The following is a 22,990-nucleotide window of genomic DNA, read 5'->3' as shown; positions in this document are numbered from 1 at the left end:
TCTTTTACAACATGTCTAATATGGAAATACATTTTGCATAATTGCACATATATAACCTATATCAAATTGCTTGATGTCTCAAGAAGGGTAAGGGTAAGGAGGAATGAGAGAATTTGGAACCCAAAATTTAAAAAAAATGTTTAAAATTGTTTTTTCATGTAATTTGAAAAATAAAATATTATTAAAAATTAAACAGCTGGAGAATAACAGGGTAGTACAGAGAATGGGTAGAATATCTACATAATGTGAGAACACCAGATATATCAAACTTTATGGAAAGTTTGAGTATTCAAATGTAATGAAACATTGTGTTGGCTTGTGTGTTCTATTGACTTTAAACGTAGGAAGATAAATAAGTTAACACTTTCAAAGAACCTCACTAGTCTATTCACGATGTGGTACAATATTTTGGCTATGACAATTGATATTAGTGAAAATGACAAAAGTGACTAAATTGACCATGCTGTGGTTCATATCTAGGGACTAAGCATGGATAAAGTCACTCTCAGTCCTACACTAAGACCTTTCAAAATTTGTTGGGATATAGCAATTTGATCTATATGGTCTCTTTGCACAGTACATAAAGTCAATAGTATTATAATGAAGAAGACATTGTAATTTTAAGATGATGGCAAAACATGTTATGGACTAAATTATGTGGAATGTTTTATGATCCCAAATGAAAACTCCATGTAAAAAGTTAAAAACTGGGTAAATTAAAGCAGATGTAGAGAAGCTATGCTTAAATGTCAAAATAGAATTCTGTAGGGTCATAGTTTCATTATTGTTTAAATAATGGTTAAACTTAAGGCATTAAAATAACATCAAGATTGAAGCATAACGTAAACCCACAAAAGCAAGAAATTGTAAAACCAGGATTTTATGTCCCTAATTGAAACCTGCTTTATTTAGTCATTGTAATAAAATTATATCCTATCAGGACATCCTAAGACTCTTGAAATTGCTTGCTTTTATTGCCTACATTAAGCCTGAACATAATTATGTATTGCATCTGTTATAATACAGCTATTTTAGAAGAAAAACAATGAGTGTGGTTGGATTCTAGGATAGAATCTCATAGTTAACATAGTTATTATAATTCTATTATGGTATCTTCAGTGGTTATCAGAGTTCAGGCTTTATGATGTGGTAATTTGGTTACTATCAGCTCTGCTTATTTTCTAATCCCACTGAAATACCTCTTCATAATTTGCCTTTTGGATGCCTTTATTCTTTCCCAGAAGAGACAACTCTGTTTATTTAGTCCATCAAGTTCTTCATGAAGACATAATAAACAAGGTTTGACTGAGTAGCATGTAGAATGAAATATCCCTTTGTAGATGTCTGAGCTTCAGTATTTGCATTTGGATTTGAATTACCCCTTTGGGCCTTAGTGATCGACTGCCAGTGCTTCCTTCAAACTCAAGGATGAGTAAATGATTTGTGAGGTATTATGAAATACTTTCTCATTATATTTTTCACACATGTTTAATCCTTTTAATCATCAATACATTTTGCATCAATACTGTTTTTTTTGTGTTAGGAAAAAGAAGAATGGATGCAAAATTACCTAAATTTTATTGGACTATTAGAATATTGGTAAAGATTCATATCTACTTTTCTTAAGGACATGATTGATATTTGGAAACAGATTGCAATGCTCTCATTTTAGAATGGAAGCAGTAGTTAATATTGCCATTCTACTACTGGTATTGATGTTAAATTTGTCTGATTTATTAGAAAAAATTATGAATACTGTTCTTTCTATGTTAATTCAACAGCTCAAATATTCAACAAACATTTGTTAAACATCGACTTTGTCTAGCTGTATGACCTTGGGCAAGTCGCTTAACCTCAACTTCCCTGCCTCCCCTCCTCCAAAAAAATAAATAAATATAAACATTGACCTTGTGAAAGATACTCTGTTAGGTGTTGAGATTACAGATATGAAAAATAGCTTTATTGGTGGTAAGATAGCAAATTTTCTGCTTTTCCCAAATGCACTTGATTTTCCAACTCCACCCCCTTAGAGGATATATGTGTCAGATATAGAATAATTATAACCAAATCCACAGTGGTGGTGGGAGATTGGCAAAATACTTTGTTAGTTAATAAGGGAAAACTCTAAAATTTGAATGCTCAATTAATCCCATTTCTGTACAAGCCTCCATGTACCAATGACAAAAGCACACTAAAGTTCACTTGTTTGTGCAGGGCTACCAGTAGGGCAGGAACACTAGAGAGCTAAAATAAATTTACCTGAAAAATTCCCTCACACCCACATATACACTTCCCCTACCCACATACTACACTACCGCATCTTGTAAAAATGTACCAGATGCTGATTCTACCCAGACACTTAAATGAAAGGGGAGACCAGAAAAGAAATTGAAAATATGAAAAATGTGCTTCCTTTTGCCTCTGACCTGGTCCTCGGTAGGGACTTCTCAAATCTTCAATCACACTGAAAGAAGATGTAGATTCTAATTTTGCACATCTAATTAAGGAAAGTAAATGGAAGAATCAAGTGGGATACCATGATTATTGGCTATGCCAAGTCTGAGGGGATGACAAATCAACCTCATTTGATATCAGTTCTGTCCCATCATAAGTTATTCAGAGTGGGGAACCAGTCAAGCAGAGCTTGTATCTTTCAGTATGGAAAAGCTTAAGTAGTCTTATAACACAGACTTGGTAGTCTGTTTATCAGCAAAGAAGGAAAGTGTCATAGGAATACCAGAAAAATGGTGGGAACATCAAAGTTATGAAGGAAAAATAAACAATAAATATCAGAATACCTCAAATAAGAAATAAAGTTAATAAAAGAAGAAATTAGAAATGAAAATGTCTGAAATTAAAATGTTCAAAATAAAATTAACAAAAGAAATAATAAACACATTGGGGAAAATTGAATCTCTGATAGACAATGTCTCTAAAGAACTAAAATATATATTTCTAGAAAAGTAAAACAAAAATACTGGAAGAAAATTTAATGTAAGATAATTAGATAATTTTTAGTTATTAAGATAATTTTTTTAACAAAAATAAATAACATTGCATATGCAAACTAGAGTAAATAGCATTGAGTACAGGATACACCAAGACAACTTAAAGATCACAAACTTCCCACAGAGCATGATTAATGATCATAGAAATGATACAGCTGAATAGCATTATTCAGAAAATAATAGAAGCAAAATGTCTAGAACTTCTAAATATACATATAAACACTGTTCAGGTGGAACAGTAGGAACTAGGGAAAATATCAAATTCAAAGTCATGTACTCTTTAAATTTAACAATTTAAAGATGAACAACAAATATTACATGAGGCTAGGAGAATGACCTTCAAATATGAAGCAAAGGAAATTTGAACAACACAAGATTATCCCACAGCTGTAAAATGACAGAGAAGAGAATATAAAAATATAATTCAAAAATAGAGCTCTAGGTATAATCCCATACCTTATAATTGGGAGACATGAAGACAATCGTTATTAAAAAGAGGTGTACATTTAACAAAAAGGATGGATTTTTGGCATTGTGACAAGAAAAATGTGGGACCAAAATATTTGATTATTAACTATGAAGATAATAATCCAACTATATAGGAATAAGATAAATCTGAAGTATTGTCTTTACTTCTTGCCACTGTATTCTTCAGGGATCAGACCATATCTGGAATATTTTCTTGAAGACTTGGCATCATGTTTTTAAATGTTCAGAGACATGCTTATGCTGAAAATGCAGATATGTTTGTGTATCTGAATATTATATAAGTATATGTGCACACATATATACATATATGTACATTAATTTGTATTGTGTGTATATAAAATCTTCTTAAAGTTCTTAATTTTTCATATGAACTCTGTATTTTAAAACATTTATAACCTGGCACCAATTTACTTTCCTATACAAATTAAAAATTATTCCTTTTTTCACACTTGTTTGTTGTTTTACATAAATGATATTCTATATCCCATCTCTGTGCATTTTACTGGCTGTCTACCATGCTTGAATGAACTTGTTCCTCAATTCTGCATCTTACAATCCTTTTTCTTTTCTTTAGAACTCTATTCAGTTACCGTTTCTACATGAAACCTTTTCTGATCATCCAAACTTCTACTGCTATTCTCCTAAAAATTTTTACCTTGTATTTATGTGAATATATTACATATTCACAACAGTATTTGTATATTTTCATTTTAATATATAATTAATTAATTTATATTATATGTATGTATCTGTGCTTAATAAATGCTTGTTTATTGATTAACAACTAGAATCAGTCTAGACTAGAGGAAGGTGATCAATATGAGAAGGTCACCAGCATACATGTAATACAAAGATGGATTAAAAGAACTGAGAATTTATTTTCCCCCAGAGAAGAGATTGGAGGCAGTTGGATGATAATTTGGGAAGATAGTTGTGTTCAAGTATTATGAGGACTATCACGTGAAAAAAGAATTAGACTTTGCTTAGTCCCAGATGATAATAATACATGATTTTATAAGGGTTTATTGTTTAAAAATAATTTTCTTCACAGGAACTCTATGTGGTAGATAACATAAATATTATTTTTCCCATTTTACAGAGGAAGAAACTGAGACTCAGAGTTCAGAAACATCTTGTCACATTCTCATAATAGTTAAATCTTGAATGATAATCCTTTTTTGCTGACCTTTTGTCCACACATGAAGAATTAGTTATAAAGAGTGGTAGTTGTAGAGAGGGGCATTTAAGCCCTATATGCATTCATGTGAAAAAGATAATCTAATAGAATAGTGCTCCGTTGAAGCCAGGTTATAATGGCTCATGATACTTAAATTTTTAGTAATTTTGTGAGTAATCTGTTAAGCTCTGCCAGGATGCAGTTCAATCAGCTTTCCTACACTACTAAGGTTCTTTATTGGCTTAGAAGTATTGGAGTCAATCACAACAGAATATATTTTCAATACATCATTGCCTATTTTAAATGATTGTGGATTTCATAATGAATATTTAAAAGTAAACTTAATTGCATTTTGTTCTAATCATCCTAGTACAATGCTGGGAAGAAAATCTAGAATAACTGTGAAATTGTCAAATCATAATTTGGCACTGTTTAAGTTATCAGTTTCAATTATCACTTGATGATTCAGTGTCTGAAATAAAAGAGATTAATCATTTTATAATATTTTGGATAAAAATTATTACATCCTCCATCAATATGATAAAAATAAAACTGAACTGGAAATTATAGCTAAAGATCTTGAAATTAAAATTATTAAAAATTATTGAATACTGAAGCAGCTAGGTGGTGCAGTGAGTAAAGCGCCGGCCCCAAGTCAGGAGGACCTGAGTTTGGTTCTGGCCTCAGACACTTAACACCCACCCACACACAAAAAAGCTACTAACCTTGGGCAAGTTACTTAACCCCAATTGCCCTCTAAAAAGGCAAAAAAAAATGATTGAGTACTGAGATTGAGATGGGTGAGTTTTTATTACCTTCCACTGTTGTATGGTACACATATCCTGAATCATACATGCATTTTTGTCATCTTTCTTATTCTGGTTTGGCAAAGAGGTTAGTTAACATTAATTTCTTGCTAGTCTTTCATTTAGTGGTTGATATTCTTGAAGAATTTCCATTGTAATAAAAATCAACTAACATTGAAAAAGCACAAAAATTGGGGTGGCCAGGTAGCACAGCTAGTAAGAGCACCGGCTCCAGTGTTGAGAAGATCTGGAGATCGAATCCCTGGCTCAGACACTTAGCACCCACCCAGAAACACCTGGCCATGTAACCTTGAGCAAGTTACTTAACCCCAATTGCTTAGGGGCGGCCAGGTGGCTCAGCGAGTAAGAGCACTGGCTCCAGTGTTGGGATGACCTGGATCAAATCCGGGCTCAGATACTCAGCACCACACCCAGAAATAACTGGCCGTGTAACCTTGAGCAAGTTACTTAACCCCTATTGCTTTAAAAAAAAAAAGGCACAAAAATTAACCAAACACAGTATAAGAACACTGTAAAATTTAAAGATTGAAACTGGAAAATATGACTGTCAAGTTGAAGTTGTAATTAAGTTAGACTAAATGTAAAGACTTTCCATTTAGTAAAAATCACACTTTAATATATTGCATCTTTGATCAAAAACAAAAATGAATAGTTTTAATTATTTTGATTCATTGGCATGATATACTTGGACTTATAAAGAAATAATCATAAATAGCTGGATAAACAAATGTATCATTTAAGTGAAAATTTTAAAACATAAAATTTATTTGAATGACATTTGATGTTTTTTACATAATATAGAATTCAGCAGTGTTTCAGTACCTGTGACTATAAAAAGCCAAAAAGATAATAATCTTGCAACCAGTAGAGCCAAAGTTAGTAGATGTTTCCGTTTAATGAATATAATTTGTATGAGGTTGAGAAATAATTTAACCATAGATCATATGTACTCTTTAATAACAAATTTATTGGCAAAAGTATAAGAGGATTGGGATGTAACTCCATTTATCAAATCATGGTTGAATTTCAAGCAGAGGTTGGCTATGGATATAAGAATCCAGCAAAAATCAACAAAAGCATTCTCTTATTATCAGTTCATTATGTGGAATTTATATTTTATTATGATTTGCAAATTTCATGTTACATGTCTAAATGTATAATAAACTTTGCACATGTATTTGTATTTATATATTAATGTATGTGTATTTATATGTGTGTGCATTTATATATAGGCATTTTTTTCCTAGAAGACCTCTTGTTAACCATTTACCAGCATAACACTGATTAGAATTATCCAAAAAGTAGAATAGCATCCTTTGGTAGCATGGGAGATATTGAATAATGTCTCATTATTCACCCTTCCACACCCAATGAAGTTTATCTTGAAGAATTTTTATTTCAATTAACAAAAATCCATTGTCCATCTTCCATTCCTGTTAAAAACAAAAAAGATAAAAAAAGAAACCCTTTTGATAAATACACATAGTCAAGCTGTAAAGATTCTCTTTTCTGTGTATGTGCATCTGAATAACTTAATATGCATTTTAAAATTATTATTGATTTGGAGCACTTTTCATCTGGCTATTGATAGCATGAATTTGTTCCTCATAAAACTGCCTCTACATACATTTTGACCATTTATCAATAGGGGAGTGACTTTCATTAAATTTGAAATACTTCCCAATTTATTATGGACATGAGACTTTCCAGAGAAGCTTAATGCTAAGATTTTTTTCTTTTCTTTTTTCCCTTATTTATAACTTTTCCTCATAATTTTAGCTGCACTGATTTTTTTCTGCACACACACACAAGCACACGCACACATACAATTAAAGCACCTAATTTTATATGATCAATATTGATCCATTTTGTCTTTCTGTGACCCTAAATGTCTTTTATTTGGTCATGAATTCTTCCATTATTTATAGATTAGAAAAAGTAATTTCTTCCTTGCTCCTCTAATTTGTTTATAATGTCATTCTTTTTTCCCCAGAATTTATTTATTTTTAGTTTGCAATATTCATTTCCATAAGATTTTGAGTTCCAAATTTTCTCCACATCTCTCCCCTGCCCCCACTCCAAGATGGCAAGTATTCATTCTGATCACCCTTTCACCTAGTCTACCCTCTTTTCTGTTCCCCTGCCATCACCCTCACCCTTACTTTCTTTTAGGGCTGGATTTCTATCTATAAGATGGATTTCTATATCCCATTGCCTGTATATGTTATTTCCCATTTGCATGTAAAATCAATTTGTATTTAAAATTTTGAGTTGCAGATTCTCTCCCTTCTTCCCAACTCACCCACCCTCATTGAGAAGACAAGCAATTCAACACAGTTTATACATGTGTAGTTATTCAAAACATTTCCATAGTAGTCATTATGAAACACTAACTATATTTCCCTCTATCCTATCCAGCCCCCAAATTATTCTATTTTCTCCTTTGACCCTGTCTGTTTTCAAAAGTGTTTGCTTTTGATTACCTTCTCCCCCAATCCACCACACATACACATATTCCCTTCAACTCTCCTAATATTAAGAAAAGTCTCATGACTTACAAATATCATCTTTTCCATGTAGGAATGTAAACAGTTCAACTTTGGTAAGTTCCTTATGATTTCTCTTTATTTCCCTTTTCATGCTTCTCTTGATTCTTATATTTGAAAGTCACATTTTCTGTTCAGCTCTGGTCTTTTCATCAAGAATGCTTTTAAGTCCTCTATTTCATTGAATATCCATATTTTCCCCTGAAGTATTATACTCAGTTTTGCTGGGTAGGTAATTCTTGGTTTTATTCCTAGCTCCTTTGACCTCTGAAATATCATATTCCAAGCCCTCCAATCCTTTAATATAGAAGCTGCTAGATCTTGTGTTATATTGATTGTGTTTCCACAATACTCAAATTGTTTCCTCTTGACTACTTGTAATACTTTTTCCCCTGACCTCTGAATTCTGGAATTTGGCTACGATATTCCTATGAGTTTTCTTTTGGGATCTTTTTCAGGAGGTCATCAGTGGATTCTTTCAATTTCTATTTTGCCCTCTGGTTCTAGAATATCAGGGCAGTTATCCTTGATAATTTCTTGAAAGATGATGTCTAGGCTGTTTTTTACATCATGGCTTTCCAGTAGTGCAATAATTTTTAAATTATCTTTCCTGGATCTCTTCTCCAGATCTGTTGTTTTTTCTGATGAGATATTTCACATTGTCTTCTATTTTTTCATTCTTTTGGATCTGTTTTATAATATCTTGATCTCTCATAAAGTCATTAGCTTACATTTGCTCCATTCTAATTTTGAAGGAATTATTTTCTTCAGTGAGCTTTTGGACATCTTTTTCCCTTTGGCCAATTATGCTTTTTAAGGCATTCTTCTCCTCATTGGCTTTTTGAACCTCTTTAGCCATTTGAGTTAGTCTATTTTTTAAGGTTTTATTTTTGTCAGTATTTTGTGTGTGTGTGTCTCCTTTAGCAAGCTATTGACTCATTTTTCATTATTTTCCTGCATCACTCTCATTTTATTCCTACTTTTTCCTGTACTTCTCTTACTTGATTTTCAAAATCTTTTTTGAGCTCTTATATGACCTGAGACCAAATCATATTTTTCTTGGAAGCTTTTGATGCAAGAATTTTGACCTACTTTCTTCTTCTAGTTGTATGATTTGATTTTCTCTGTCACCAAAGAAAGATTCTATAGTCTCATTTCTTTCCCTCTGTTTTCTCATTTTCCAAGCCAATTTCTCGACTTTTCAGCTCTTTGCCAAAGTATGGCTCTGCTTCCACAGTGGAGAGTCCTGTATCCTAAATTTCTGGGGTTTTGTGCAACTGTTATCAAAGCTACTTCTAGGCACCTGTAAATTTTTATGTCTTCTGGAGTGATATGATCAAAGGAGAAGTGTTTACTTCTCCCACTGTCTGTTTTCTAGTCTGTGAATGACCACAGGCACTCTTTTCTGCCTGAGAACTGTGAGGAGGATTCCCTCTCCACATCCACCACAAGCTCTGTCATGCCAGCACTCCTTCTTACCCCAGGACCACCACCAAAGACTGTGACCAAGATCTGAGCAGGTCAAAGAAAGAGCAATTGCCTTCTGATCAGCCACTTGATCCCCCCACCTTGTGTGGGCCTGGAGCTCTGCAAGCAGCTCGGCTGCCAATCCAGCCACCTTTGCCATCTCTGTTACCCTGGGGCTTAGGCAGGAACATGCTCTTTTCTTATCCAGGTCCAACAGAGTTTCCCCACTGATACTATGATTCTGAAGAATATGTTGCATGTGTTCAACTGATTCAAAGCAATCTGGAAGGCTTATGTCCTACTATTATTATTATATGTCTAAAGTATTCAATGCTATTTTTATCGGGGTCCTAACCAATGGTGTCAAACTCCAATAGAAATGGATCCCTGTGGATCACATATTGACTTAGAAAATCACAAATTAATCTATATTATCTATTTTATATTATTATCTATATTATATTTTCAATTTTTTTTGTTAAACATTTCTCAGTTACATTTATTCTGATTCTGGCCACCCTCCCTAGTTTTGCTAGCTGTGAATTTGATATTTCTGCAAAAATGATGGTTTTCTGTACATGTTTTTAGATATTGCAGGCATGTTTGATTTTCATGGCCTATATACAAATAATAAAAATATAATAATTATTATTTAAGATAAATATGAAATCATGTTTTGTAATAAAACCTATTCACTATTATATGTTGAAGATGGCAGATCATACAGAAGTAATGAAAGGCATTTATCAGTACCCTGGTGTTCGCTATCCTGTGCTCACTCCTAATCTTCAGGGTTTTCATCATGCTGTAAGTAATATTAATTTCTCTAAGGGTTAAACAATATAATTTCCACTTTTATCAAGAAAATTCCCTAGGCTATATGATACTTATATCCCACATGCATATCTCACAAGGATTGAGCTGACATGCTGTTTAGGCAGCAACACTTCATTTATCAGGCTTGTGAAAGAATGAAGTGTACTGCACAAATGCATTTTCCAGATAAATGAAGGTTACACCTTTAAGTATCAAACCTTTTATTTTAATTTACCCATCTGTAATAAAAATTTCTCTAAAATGTGCTGTACATTTTTAACTTTTAAAATATAAGGATAGGGACTACCTAGGATTTAATTAGTTTAGGGAACTCCCAATTAGGTAACTCCTCTTAATAATGTGGGCCAATAATTGTTTGCAACTTATGGTCTTATAGAGTTGCCTAGAACACTGAGAACCCAAGTGAACTGTTCAATGTCAAACAACCAGTATGTAACTTAGGTGGTACTTGAACACAGTTCTTCCTAACTCTGAGGACAGTTATTTATCCTTTTTTCCAAAGCTACATCTGCTAAACTTGTTATGGATCATAATTTTACCTATTCTTAATGTCTCCTAATCACAGAATTACAGAATTTAAAAGGTATAAGGGATCTCAGCAGCCATCTGTCCAATTAAGACCACTCTAAATTAGCATCATAAGCACATTATAATGTGTACTAGAATAGTTACTGTAGGAGCAAAGTTCTAGAGCTAGAAGGTGTCTCACATGTTATTGAGCCCAATTCTCTCATATGTCACGTGGTGAAACTAATGAAGAGAAGTTATGACTTGTCCAAAGTCATGCAGACAGTAGGTGTCAGAACCAGGATTTGAACCTAGGTTCTCTGACTGTAGAAATCTTCCTTTTTCCACTGAGCGATGCAGTCTGCTAAATATTGCACTTCTGTGTCAATTTTTTACCTTTTCTACTCCCTTTATGCCAGTCCCTTTTCCACCATTAAATTTCTCCTCTTTTCAATCTATGGAGATTGGGAAACAAGACAATCAAATGTGTTTAGAATTATATGACAAAACAGAGTTAATACAGTTGTGTGTGGGGGAGCAAAGGATACTTTGAGATGTTAAATCAACTGTATTAAAAACATTATGCTAACAATAGCTTTAATATGACTGTGAATAGTGGCCAAAGATGGCTTGGGAGTCGCTGTTTTGGACATGCATAGATTCTTCCTCACCATACATCTCCAAGTGGAGATATGATCCAGAAGGTTGAGTTTAATCAATATCTGATGTGTCAATAATCAAGGTATAAACTTGGGTATTATGTATTTGAGTCACTTTTATTAGCTATTTATAATTGCTTTTTATCTTCTGTGTTGCTATTTGATTAAATTAATGGACACAACTTAGAGAAACACAAAAAAATAAGACATACATAAATTTTCCTGATCTAAGTCTATGGGGTACAGCTGTAACATGACTGAGCAAAGGAAGATGGCAAGAAGATAGTAGGTTAGAAATTGAATAAGATGTTTAAGCATTGAAAATAGTGCAGTATTTATAGTGAAAAAAGTTGAAAAAATAATTCAGAATAGTTTTTTATTAACTAATGTCCTAAATGTAGGAGAGAGGACAGAGAGGGAAAAAAACAAGGAGGGAACTTACCAGACCCATAAAGTCGAACTTGAAATTAACACTTAGAATTGAGGTGAGACAGCAAAGGGTACAGAATAGATATATGGTCAAAACTGTTGGAAGAAGATGAGAAGATGATTTTCAGCTGGGTAACTTAGGATAATGGAATCATATCAGGAGGCAAAAAAGGGGGTTGGTATAGAATTAAAGATATGGGGCAAACAAGAAAAGAGGAAATGTTTTCCTGTAATGATGAAAAGAAGACAATCTTGGAGACCCCATAGAAGGAAAAGTAGTTAAGAAAAACTGATTGCTTCTTTAATGTGGGAAGAGATGAGAGTCTAATGTCTTTTAATATTCTGGCTTTGGACAATTTCATTTTAACAGAGTAATTTCTATTGCAAACAAAAGTTTAACAAAAGTTCTGTCTTTTCACTATTGCACTTAAGATATTGCTGAGGCAAAATATTGCTTAGAAGAAACACATGTGAATTAAAACTTTTAAAGTGTCTTTCCAGCCTCATAATTATATAATTATTACCATTTATAAAATTGTCATAAGTCACAGTGATAGATTAAAAATGCTAAATGTTAGAGAATGATCACATACCAAATATTTAGGGGAAAATAAATCTATGTTTTTATTTCTTTCTTCTAGTGTCACTTACTTGGCATCTGTCAAGTCTCAAATTTTTGCCTCTGAATTATGTTTTACAGATCGCAGCTGGGGCCACAGAGGTGTCAGTATTTGGGGCAGCATCTGAGTCATTCAGTAAGAAGAACATTAATTGTTCTATCGAAGAAAGCATGGAGAAGTTTGAAGCAGTTGTTAAGTCAGCAAGGCATATGAATGTTCCAGTGAGAGGGTATATATGAAACTTTGCAAGTAACTATATTTTATGGACTGAAGCACCCCGAATGTTTTTTTCTTAAGTTTCTTTCTCTTTTTGAAAGCTCTCTTTTCTGGACTATTTAGCAAGGTTTCTTTATAGTAAGGAGATCGAAAAATGAGATGGAATATTCTTTTAAATTATTTATTATAGATAATTTCAGTGAACAGAAAAAATCAAATCGATAAAAACAATTATAAATTAATACAACTATGTCAATTAGGGCCTTTAAAATTCTTTCAATTGTAAATGTATGAGTTGATCTTAACAATCTTTCATAATTATGATATTAATAACCATTTATAATTTATATGAACTTTAACAAGATAAGTTTATTTTCTTTGTCCCCTTTTAAGCATTTTATATTATATTGCATTATATTATACATTGTAACAATAATTATATTCATTCATAAATATTATATTCATAATAATTATATTATAATTATAAAGATTTTTTGGTAATTTCTTCAAATTCATTTTTCTTTCCACCATTTTATAAATGAATCAGCCTCATTTCCCTATAATTCCTGCTTGGCATCTATGTAGTGTAGTAGAGAAATTACTGGTGCTGGACTCGAAGACTTGAGTTCACATCCAGCCTTACATATTTAATATATGTGTGGTCCTGAGCAAGTCACTTAACCTCTACATGCTTTAGTTTCCTCATCTCATCTTTAAAATGAGGAAAATAAAAGCACTTAGCTCTCAGGGTTGTTATGAGGAATAAATTATATAATATTTGCAAATGCTTTGTGAAACTTAAAGCGCTATACTAATTTTAATCATTATTACTGGCAACTGTCCACAGGTGATCATTTCAAAACTCATGAGGTACACAATTCAATTAATAAGAGAGACTACAATAATCAAACATCATTTATTAAGCACCTATTGTTTGCCAAGTACTGTACAAGACACTGAATGTGCACAGATAAAAATGAAACAATTCCCTCCCTGGAGAAACTTGAATTATATTAAGAGTACTTAGCAGAAAGTCTATCAGGAAAGACCTCATGTAAGAGATGGCATATGAGCTTAATTTTGAAGAGAGCTAGAGATTCTAAGAGGCAGAAGTGAGAAGGGAATGCATTCCCAGCACCAGGGATAGCATGGAGATGGGAGATGGAATATTGTCTGTAAGGGACGACTAATGGCAAATTCAGGTGGGCTGTAGAATAAATGAAGAGGATAATTGTTAGACAGTATGGAATGGTAGATTGGAGCCAGATTTTAAATGGCATTATGTGCTAAATAGAGGCATATGTGTTTTATCCTTTAGGCATTAGGGAAACACTGGAGCTTATTGGTCAGGTAATGTTATATCTAGGCCTTGAAGAATATTATTTTGGTAGTTGTATAGAAAATGAATTGAAAAGGGTGGAGACTATCATTGGATTCAGGTAGATATCTTGATTAGGAGGCTATATACCTGATAAATTCTCAGTTATCCTCTTGGAATTGCCTATTGCATATAATAAATCTGGAACTGGAACTTCCCTGACACTCAATGTATGAAGCATCTTTCTTTACTAATAATTGGTGTATACTAGTGTACATCAATACTTCAGAGATGCATGGTTTTCCCTTAATCAATGCATGTTGTACCCCCTCTTTGTCAGTGTGTATGTGACCCCAGTTCAAAAGCCCATTGTTATAGGACTCTCTCCTTATTGTTAGAGATGAATACCCTGCCCTGCCTGAGGAGCAGGACAGAGTTGGCAAGAACTTCAACCTTCCCAGTTTTTTCCTCCAGCAACCTGAAGTGGAGTTGGTCTCTTCCATCTTCTCTCTTCATTTGGAAGCCAGAAGCATCCAAATCCATTGTATAGAGCCATAAGCAATTTGAAGAAAACTAAAGAGAACTCAGAGATGACTAAAGCTCTCTTACTCTTGCCAACTGTGCCCATCCCAATGCTTTTTTTTGTTGTTTTTTATGAGTTTTCTAAAAATATTATCTGACATCTAATCTTTTTGTGATGAGTCTTTCTGTATTTAGGTAGGCTTTTCCTCCAATGACTAACATACAACCCAGGACACTGTGCAAAACCTTTCAAGCTTGGTAGCACTGCCAGAACTCAGGTGTTGTGGTCCTTTCTTCAAAAAATCCAGGATTATTTCCATACTCCAATGAGGTATTACAGTAGGACATTATTGGAGGATCTTTATTATAATGTATTTAAAAATTATTTTAGATGAGGACACAGTGATATTCATATATATATATATAATGAAGAGTACATTTACAGCAAAAAGAAGATAACAAATATTTTTTGCATGAAAAAGAAAACTAGTAAGAATTAATTATAGATTTTTTTCCTCCTCCTGTGAGTAGGTGGGATCTGGTTCATAAAGGGAAAATAATTTGTTTGATTAAATTCCATACACTTCAATTTAAGAAGCATTTATTGAGTTTCTCCTTTGTTTTTAACAAAGTCAAAGTGTATCAAAAATAAACTATCACTATACTTAGGAAGCATATTCTAGGTAACAGTCCCAGATCTGAGAGAAAATCTGGGAAGAGGGCTAACCATTTAGAGCAGAACTTCTTAAACTTTTTCTACTTGTGATCCATTCAGTGCTTGGTCAAACCCACGGTTTAAGAAACACTTATTTAGAGAAGATTTATTATCTTTCTTATTGTATGATTTTTTTCAAGTTTTTCATATCGTTTTGTCTCTAGTAATTCTCTATAGTGAGAGTTTTTAATAGAAGGCCAAATTTTTTGTTTGTTTTTGTTTTTGCTTGAGTGTTTGTGTGTGTGTGTATTTCCCCAGTGAATGTTAATTTCAAAAAAAAAAAAAGTATTAGCAAATATGAATGTGTCTTTTGCTGTGCAAAAAAACTAAAAAATCTGCATTTTTTTCTGTAATCATAAGAAAGAATGAGTTGGAGGGCAAGTGTAATTTTCATTTGAATCAGAAGGGGGGAAACAAATATTATAATAAATTAATTTATGTTTGTAGGCAGAGTTTTCATCCCCAAATAGGAGCATCTAGAAGGCCTTATCATTTCCTCTTCAACTTTGACTATGTGCTGAATCTCCTCCATGCTAGTGGTGAGTGGTTACTGGTGACAAGCATGTCTCTCTGTTTTATCCTTTCTTTGACATTAAAAGTAAGAGTGTAGTTGAACACAAAAAAAATCTGTTATTAAAACTTTCAAGAAATCTTGTGTAATTTTCAATGCATGAAGACACCTTGGAAGGAAACCATTTTTGGTGATATTTTACTTTGTCTATTCATTTCTTAAAAATAACCAACAAAGAACATAATTGGTCATTGTATTCTCTGCATTATATTTTCTCTGCATTATTCTATTAAACATGAGATCATTTCAGAAACTTTTGAAATTTATGGTAAAGAACCATAAATGGTCAAAAGAATTTAGCCTAACCAAGCACACAGAAACAAATAAGTGTATGAACAATGCAACCTAGAGAGCTTGCCCATCAGCATATGATTCTTGTATAGGCACTGCAAGTGGAGAACTAGTTGGATTCAGAATTAAAAAGAAAAGGGACAGCTGGATTGATTATGGGAAATTGAAAAACTCCTTAAAATATTCCAAACATCACCTTTAACAAAAGATTGATTTTTGAAGCACTAATATCCTATTGTTATATTATTTAAAGTCCCAGAATACTATAGTTTCCTAATTCCTAAGAATTAAAGTGACTTACCCTTAGCTGAAAAATACTAATTTTCAGAAGGAAGATTTGAATTCATTTCTCTCCGATTCTAAGTTCAGGTGCTAAACCACTATCCCACAATGACAACATCTGTGTTCCACTGATACGCTTGAGATATCAAGTGATGACACATGATATATACTTACTACAGCAAGCTTATGATTAGACATGGACATGCATTGTGATGGAGGGAATATTCACATAGATAAGATAAAATGCCTTTGCATGTTTGAGTGTTTTAGGCAAAGTTAATTACACAGGCTATATAAAAAACTGAAGAGTGCATTTGATACTTTAATTTGAAGTCAGTTTTCTTTCTTAAAATAAGTCAATTTTATTTCTTTCTCAATATAATTATTGTAGTTTGTTTATAAGAATGATATATATATATATCCTTTGTGATTTTTATTTTATTATTAACTAATAGAAATGGATCAAACTTTTCTGAATAATAGAGTCCCTTCCTAAGGATACTATCAGGAAACAAGAATAAAAATCATGTTATAATAAAGGGATCGGGACTGAACCAGTAGTTTCCTTGACGTGGGGATCTTCCTATGAGAAACTTCTATTGGTACAGATTAGTACCTTTTCTGATGCTTTTAGTTTTACAGACTCTTGAGGTCAAAGGCACTAAGACATTAAGTGATTGACCCAGTGATATGTGGTTGGTATATGTTAGAGGAACCAATAGTAATAAAGACTAGAATGAAAATAGCACTTTAACCTTATGGGAAGTTCTTTTAAAGTTTGAAAAGAGCTTTACAAATATTATTTATGTTTATTCTCACAACCTCATGGGGTGTTGTTTTTCTTCTCTTGTTCATTGGTGTCCCAATTCTTCATGACCCCACTAACCATACTGTCCATGGAGTTTTCTTGGCAAAGATATTGGAGTAATTTACCATTTCCTTCCTCAGTGGATTAAGGCAAAAAGAAGTTAAATGATGTGCCCAGGGTCACTCAGCTAATAAGTATCTGGAGTTGAACTCAGGGCTTCCTAACTACAGTCCCAGAACTCTATGCTTTGAGCAACCCAGCTCTCTACCTTGTGGAGTAGTGCTATTGTTATCATCCCCATTTTTTACAAATAGGAAACTGAGCCAAACAGAGGTTAAATGACTTCCCCAGGGTTACACAGATATTGTTTGGGGCCAGATTTGAACTACACTTTTTTTTCTTACTTTAAATCAAATGTGGCATCTGCTGCACCTCCTAACTGCCTGAACCACTGTAAGGCCAGTTCTCTAACTACACTGCCACTGTCAAGAATAAAATAGGCACCTTATACATTGCCCTGAATTATAAATTACTATATAATATTATCAACATGCTGAAAAGTATTCAGCTCACGTTTTAGCAGAATGTGTGGCATACAAATCACGTGAGGAATTTCTTACTGTATTTCGTCCATATGTGTATTTTCCAATACCAAACTGATTTCAATTTAGAACACTACTTCTGGTTTTTAGGGCATGCTATTTATCTTTAAAACAAATACTTACATATTTAGTTTAAACATTTATGTGTTCAGTTGAGAATTACTTGCCCTCAATTTTTACAGAGCTTAAATTTGACTCTATTTTTACTGGCAAACTAGAATTTATGTACTCAATATAAATCACTGAATGTTGGTGCCTCTTATAAATAAGAAAAAAATATACTCAACTAGTTTAGACTTCAGTATGTATGTCTTATTATTGCAACAGCTGCATCAACATATACTTGATCATCATCCAGAAAATTTATGTCGTCAGCTGTCAGATTTATTAAAGTCTGTAAGACACTATTGTTGTATAAATGTTTACTAAAGCAGTTTAAATGTTTATAAAAATAGAAAACTTGAATATGGTTTAAATAGAAGCTTTTATAAGAGTCATAAAGGCCATTGTTTTATACACACACTCTCTCTCCCACACACGTATGTATATTTTATACATGTATATGTATATATATATATATATACATACACATACATCCACTTTTTGTGAATGTACAGAGATTTGCATAACATCTGGGACACATTCAGCAAGGACACTGTGCCAAATCAGTATTATAAAATGTGTGGTCAGCTAACCACTGGCACACATAGTTTTTAACGTGAAACGGTACTGAAATTTCTACATTTAAGGCTTCACTCTTTCATATATAATTCAGGTGACATTAACAAAACTCTCTGCTGTTTTTCCAGTGGCTGCCTAAACTGAAAAGGGCAGACAGGCAGAGGAAAAATGAAAAGCATGTGATAAACATAATTATTTGCTAGCATTTTATCAATGAAACTCATTGAAAGAAAATTTCATAAAAATGTACATTGGGCAAAATGTTTTAAGTAACTATTCTCAATGCATGTGTGTGTCTCTATGTACACATATACATACAGACACACACATATATATATACATATAATATTATATATACATACACATACACTCATATATATAATGTAACTGTATTACAATCTATGTTCATTTTATTGCTAACAAAATTCAGAAACGTGAAACTTTTTCTCTTGTAGTTTATGCACTTGAAATGTAATAATAGCTGGCATTTATATAGCACTTTAAGGTTTGCAAAGTACTTTACATATGTTAACTTATTTAATCCTTATACCAGCACTCTGAGGTAAGTACTATTATTACATTATTATCCACATTTCATAGAGAGGAAGAGTAAGGCACATAGCTAGAGAATATCTGACACAAGATTCAAGCTAAGACCTTCCTGATTCCAAGTCCTAACTTGATCAACTACACCACCTATATGCCTCAGTGTATTAGCTGGTGTATCTTTAGGGTGGATTTCACTGACTGTTGCCTGACATACTGAAGCCTATGCATTCATTAAATTTTTGTTTAGTATTTATCAATATAAAGATACTAAATTTTTCTTCCATAATGTTAAGGAGTATTTCAACAATATAATATATAGTGTCATATCCACTGAATTTCCAAAGAAATAATTAGGATACTGAGAATAAGAATAAAATTCTAGGTGGTAAAACCAGGACAGGGAGGAAACCTCTGATTTTATTGGCATTTGGAACTCTAGAGGAAGAAATACCTAAGAATGGACATTGGCACCTTCTCTGCAGGTCTCAGTCTAAGAGAGTTATCAGTAGCGCAAAGAAAGTTAGTGACTTAGTTGCCCTGGACCACAAAGCTAGTATTTGTTAAAGGTGACACCTGAACCTAGGTTTTCCTGACTCTAAGGCCAACTTTTTACCTGCCATGACACTTTTTGCCTGAAACCATTATATAAATGACATCATTGTAAAAAATATTTGGTGACCAAATGATTTTAGTGCACAGAGAATGTTATATCAGGAAGAGAAATATTCTTCTTCCATCAAAATTTATAGCTTTTATGATAAGGTGAAACTTAGAGATCACAGAATCATTTATAAACAAAACAAAACAGTGATCTCATGAATTCATTTAGTCCATCTTTCCTCCCCTTTCTTGTTGATTTATATTTAAACTATCCAAGACAAATGAAAATCCAAAAAGAGTTTTAAGAACCTCCAAGAGATTCCACAACTTCCTTTGGTTACGCATTTCTATGTTTAACAACCCTTACTACCAGGAAATTTCTTTTTAAGTTAAGCAGAAATTAATGCTATACTTAAATTGTGAATATAACTCACTCACTGAAGTTACATGGTTTCTATTTCAAAATTGCAATCATCATATATGTCATAAAATGGGTAATGAGCTGACCCCACTATTAACCCCCCCCCCCCAGCAACTTCTTCATGGTTTTGTGGACAGAGAACTGTATTTGGAGGGACTGGGTCTGATGTTTATTTCCTTGTGATATTAGGCAAATCACTTAAAATTTGGGGGCTTCAGTATCCCCTATTTTCAAATTAGGGGATTGGACAAGATGATCTCAGGTCCTCTTTAGATCTAAATATATGATCCTATGATTTCTAACTTCTAAAATGTCAATATTGGTTCAGATCATAGCTGCTGAACTGCTCAGATTACCCAAATAATGTTTTATTGCTCTCATGTTACTTCTCTCTGGTAACTGTTTAGTAATGAATATAATTATACTTTTGGATCTAAACTTTCAGGGCAGCAGAGGGTTAGATTAGATGATATCTTTCTTTTTTTTACCATTGTCCCTTTGATAGGGTATAATATGTAACATGCAGTATTATAAAATGTGTAGTCAACTACCCACTGGTACACATAATTTCAATGTGAAATGGTATAGAAATATCTACATTTTGGGCTTCATTCTTTCATGTGTAATTCAGGTGACATTTACAAAATTCTCTGCTGTTTTTCTAGTGGCTGCCTGAACTAAAAAGGTGTTAAAGGTGACACCCAAACCTAGATTTTCCTGATTCTAAGCCAAGCTTTTATCTACCATGACCCTTTTTTGTCTGAAACCACTATATAAATGATGTTGTTGTAGAAAATATTTGGTGACCTGATCATTTTAATGCATAGAAAAAAAGATGAGTGAACAATGTAATGCAGGTATGATATTGATAACCTTTGATGGTTGAAGGAAACACTTGTGTGGATTTAGTGCCATATTCTTGGGAAGGAATGACATCTTCCTGAAAGTTCCTTCCTAACTTTAGCAGTTAAATTGAAATGCAAACTGTAGAAGGGCAAGTATCCTGTAGCAAAATGTGTCTCAAAAGTGAGACATCTGGCAAAGAGATTTTCTTCCCATGTGTATGGTTGATTTGAAGCTGGATATTTGTTTTTAGCCCAATATATTAGTCTGGCACTGATGGGTGCCAGAAAAAAAAATGCACAGCTAGCAAGAGTTAATAGGAATTTGCTGTATTTGTGTAGTCATGGCCTAATAGCCATTACTGAAAGCTTTTGAAGAAAGAACAAATTTTGTTATTTCTTGTCAAATGAGCAATAGAAATTTTTTTAGTCTAAATATTTGTTTTTCTACTGTTATGTCTTGCTATATCCGGGCAAGAAGTGGATTGATAATTTATGTGAGCAAGTCAAAGGACTTAATACTTCTCTAGAAGTACCACTTTATGTCTGGGAATATTCATAAGAATATCTATCTCTCTATCTCTTTATCTATTAATTCATATGAAACTTCCAAGCTAAGCTAAAGCTTATCATCCTGGGCTTATCTATAGTAGTGTGTATATACATAGAAATTCATATATATTTTGTGCATATACACATGGATACTCATATGTATATGTACATATATATTACATATATACACAGATATGTTTGAATATCTCTATTTCTCTGAACTTAACAAGTACCAAATAAAATGAGCATTACTATAGACAAATGAGAAAAGAAGATAGTACATGAAACAATGAATCTCTCCTATGTACTGCTTACTTTTCCTTTTAATTATATAACAAATTCTACATGTAACTTTCAAAGCTGCCCTGCTTGTCAGTATTTCCTTTTGCCCTTTTCTATCCTTTTCTGTGCAATAAAAACAAAAACAAATAAAACAAAACTGTTTGAAAGACAGCTTTATTATCTGTACATTTGAAGGTAAGAGTGCACAAAAACAAAAGAAATTCTTGTTCTTGTAGTTTTCATTTCCGTCTAACTTGGAATGCCAAGGAGAAAACAGTTGAAGAAGATATTCAATAACGATGATTAGATGTAAAGAGGATTGGTCCAAAAAGACCCGAATATAATTAATCAAGTTACTGTGCACAGCTTTTCTGAGTAAGATTAAGATGTTGAAATCATTATTATCTGTGATGAAGAATAAACATAAGGTAGAGAAATATTTGGCTTGCGAGCTTGATTTGGGATTAAAGTAGTACAGTCAAATCACACTTTCTCACTCAGTATCAGGAAAAGTATCTTCAATATACTTTACAAGAGCTTCTTCAGCTTCCTTTTTATTTTTTGTAGCTGTATTTTTCTTGCCGTGCATAACATTTTTTAACTCTATTATGGCTTTTATTTTCTATTCTTCTTTCTGTTCTGAGAATGAGTGACAAGGACTTCTAGACATTCCATTTGTTCTCTCCATTTATGGATAATCTCTTATTCTGTTTGTGGTTGATCCGTTTGTGAAATAATTGCATAACCTTTGTGGGTCATTATATGCCTTGAAGTAATCTCCATTCATCCTTCCACCTGTAGTATCCTGGTTCCCCATACAGGGAAGTGGGTATATTGCCCCTAGCAAGGATGCTGAATCCCTTGTCATCTTTTATGCCCAAGATCTTGCTCTCTTTCTGGGGAATGAGAGATCTGCAGTCAGATCTTCCCTCACTACTGCTCCTTTTCATCTCTCTATTCCTTATCCTGGGCAGAGGATAGAGCATCAGCTGTGCCAAGCAGGTATACCCAAGCCATGGTGCTCTAGGACAAGGAAATGGGCTGGCCTGGGACTAGGGGATGTTGTGAGGGAAAGAGATCACTGTGTTGATGGTCCTGGGATTGGGAGTGGAGGGTGAGAACTTCTATTCATTTCATATATACATACACACATGCACACACACATATATATC

General features: G+C 33.1%; 1 protein-coding gene across 1 annotated transcript in view; it reads left to right on the top strand.

The window, feature by feature from the left end:
- HMGCLL1 (3-hydroxy-3-methylglutaryl-CoA lyase like 1) overlaps positions 1-22,990 on the top strand; it is a 281,965-nt gene that overhangs the window by 137,461 nt on the left and 121,514 nt on the right. Inside the window, exons 4-5 of the mRNA XM_069070749.1 lie at positions 10,226-10,321; positions 12,647-12,795. Of these exons, the coding sequence (XP_068926850.1) occupies positions 10,226-10,321; positions 12,647-12,795 (245 nt within the window). The remainder of the gene's footprint in view (positions 1-10,225; positions 10,322-12,646; positions 12,796-22,990) is intronic.

The sequence above is a fragment of the Petaurus breviceps genome, unplaced genomic scaffold (assembly GCF_028583685.1).
Source record: "Petaurus breviceps papuanus isolate PSGF00001 unplaced genomic scaffold, PetGlider_PUasm1.0 90822, whole genome shotgun sequence".
Taxonomy (NCBI): domain Eukaryota; kingdom Metazoa; phylum Chordata; class Mammalia; order Diprotodontia; family Petauridae; genus Petaurus; species Petaurus breviceps.
Note: the sequence above shows the minus strand (reverse complement) of the source record. Positions and strands in the feature narration are given on the sequence as shown.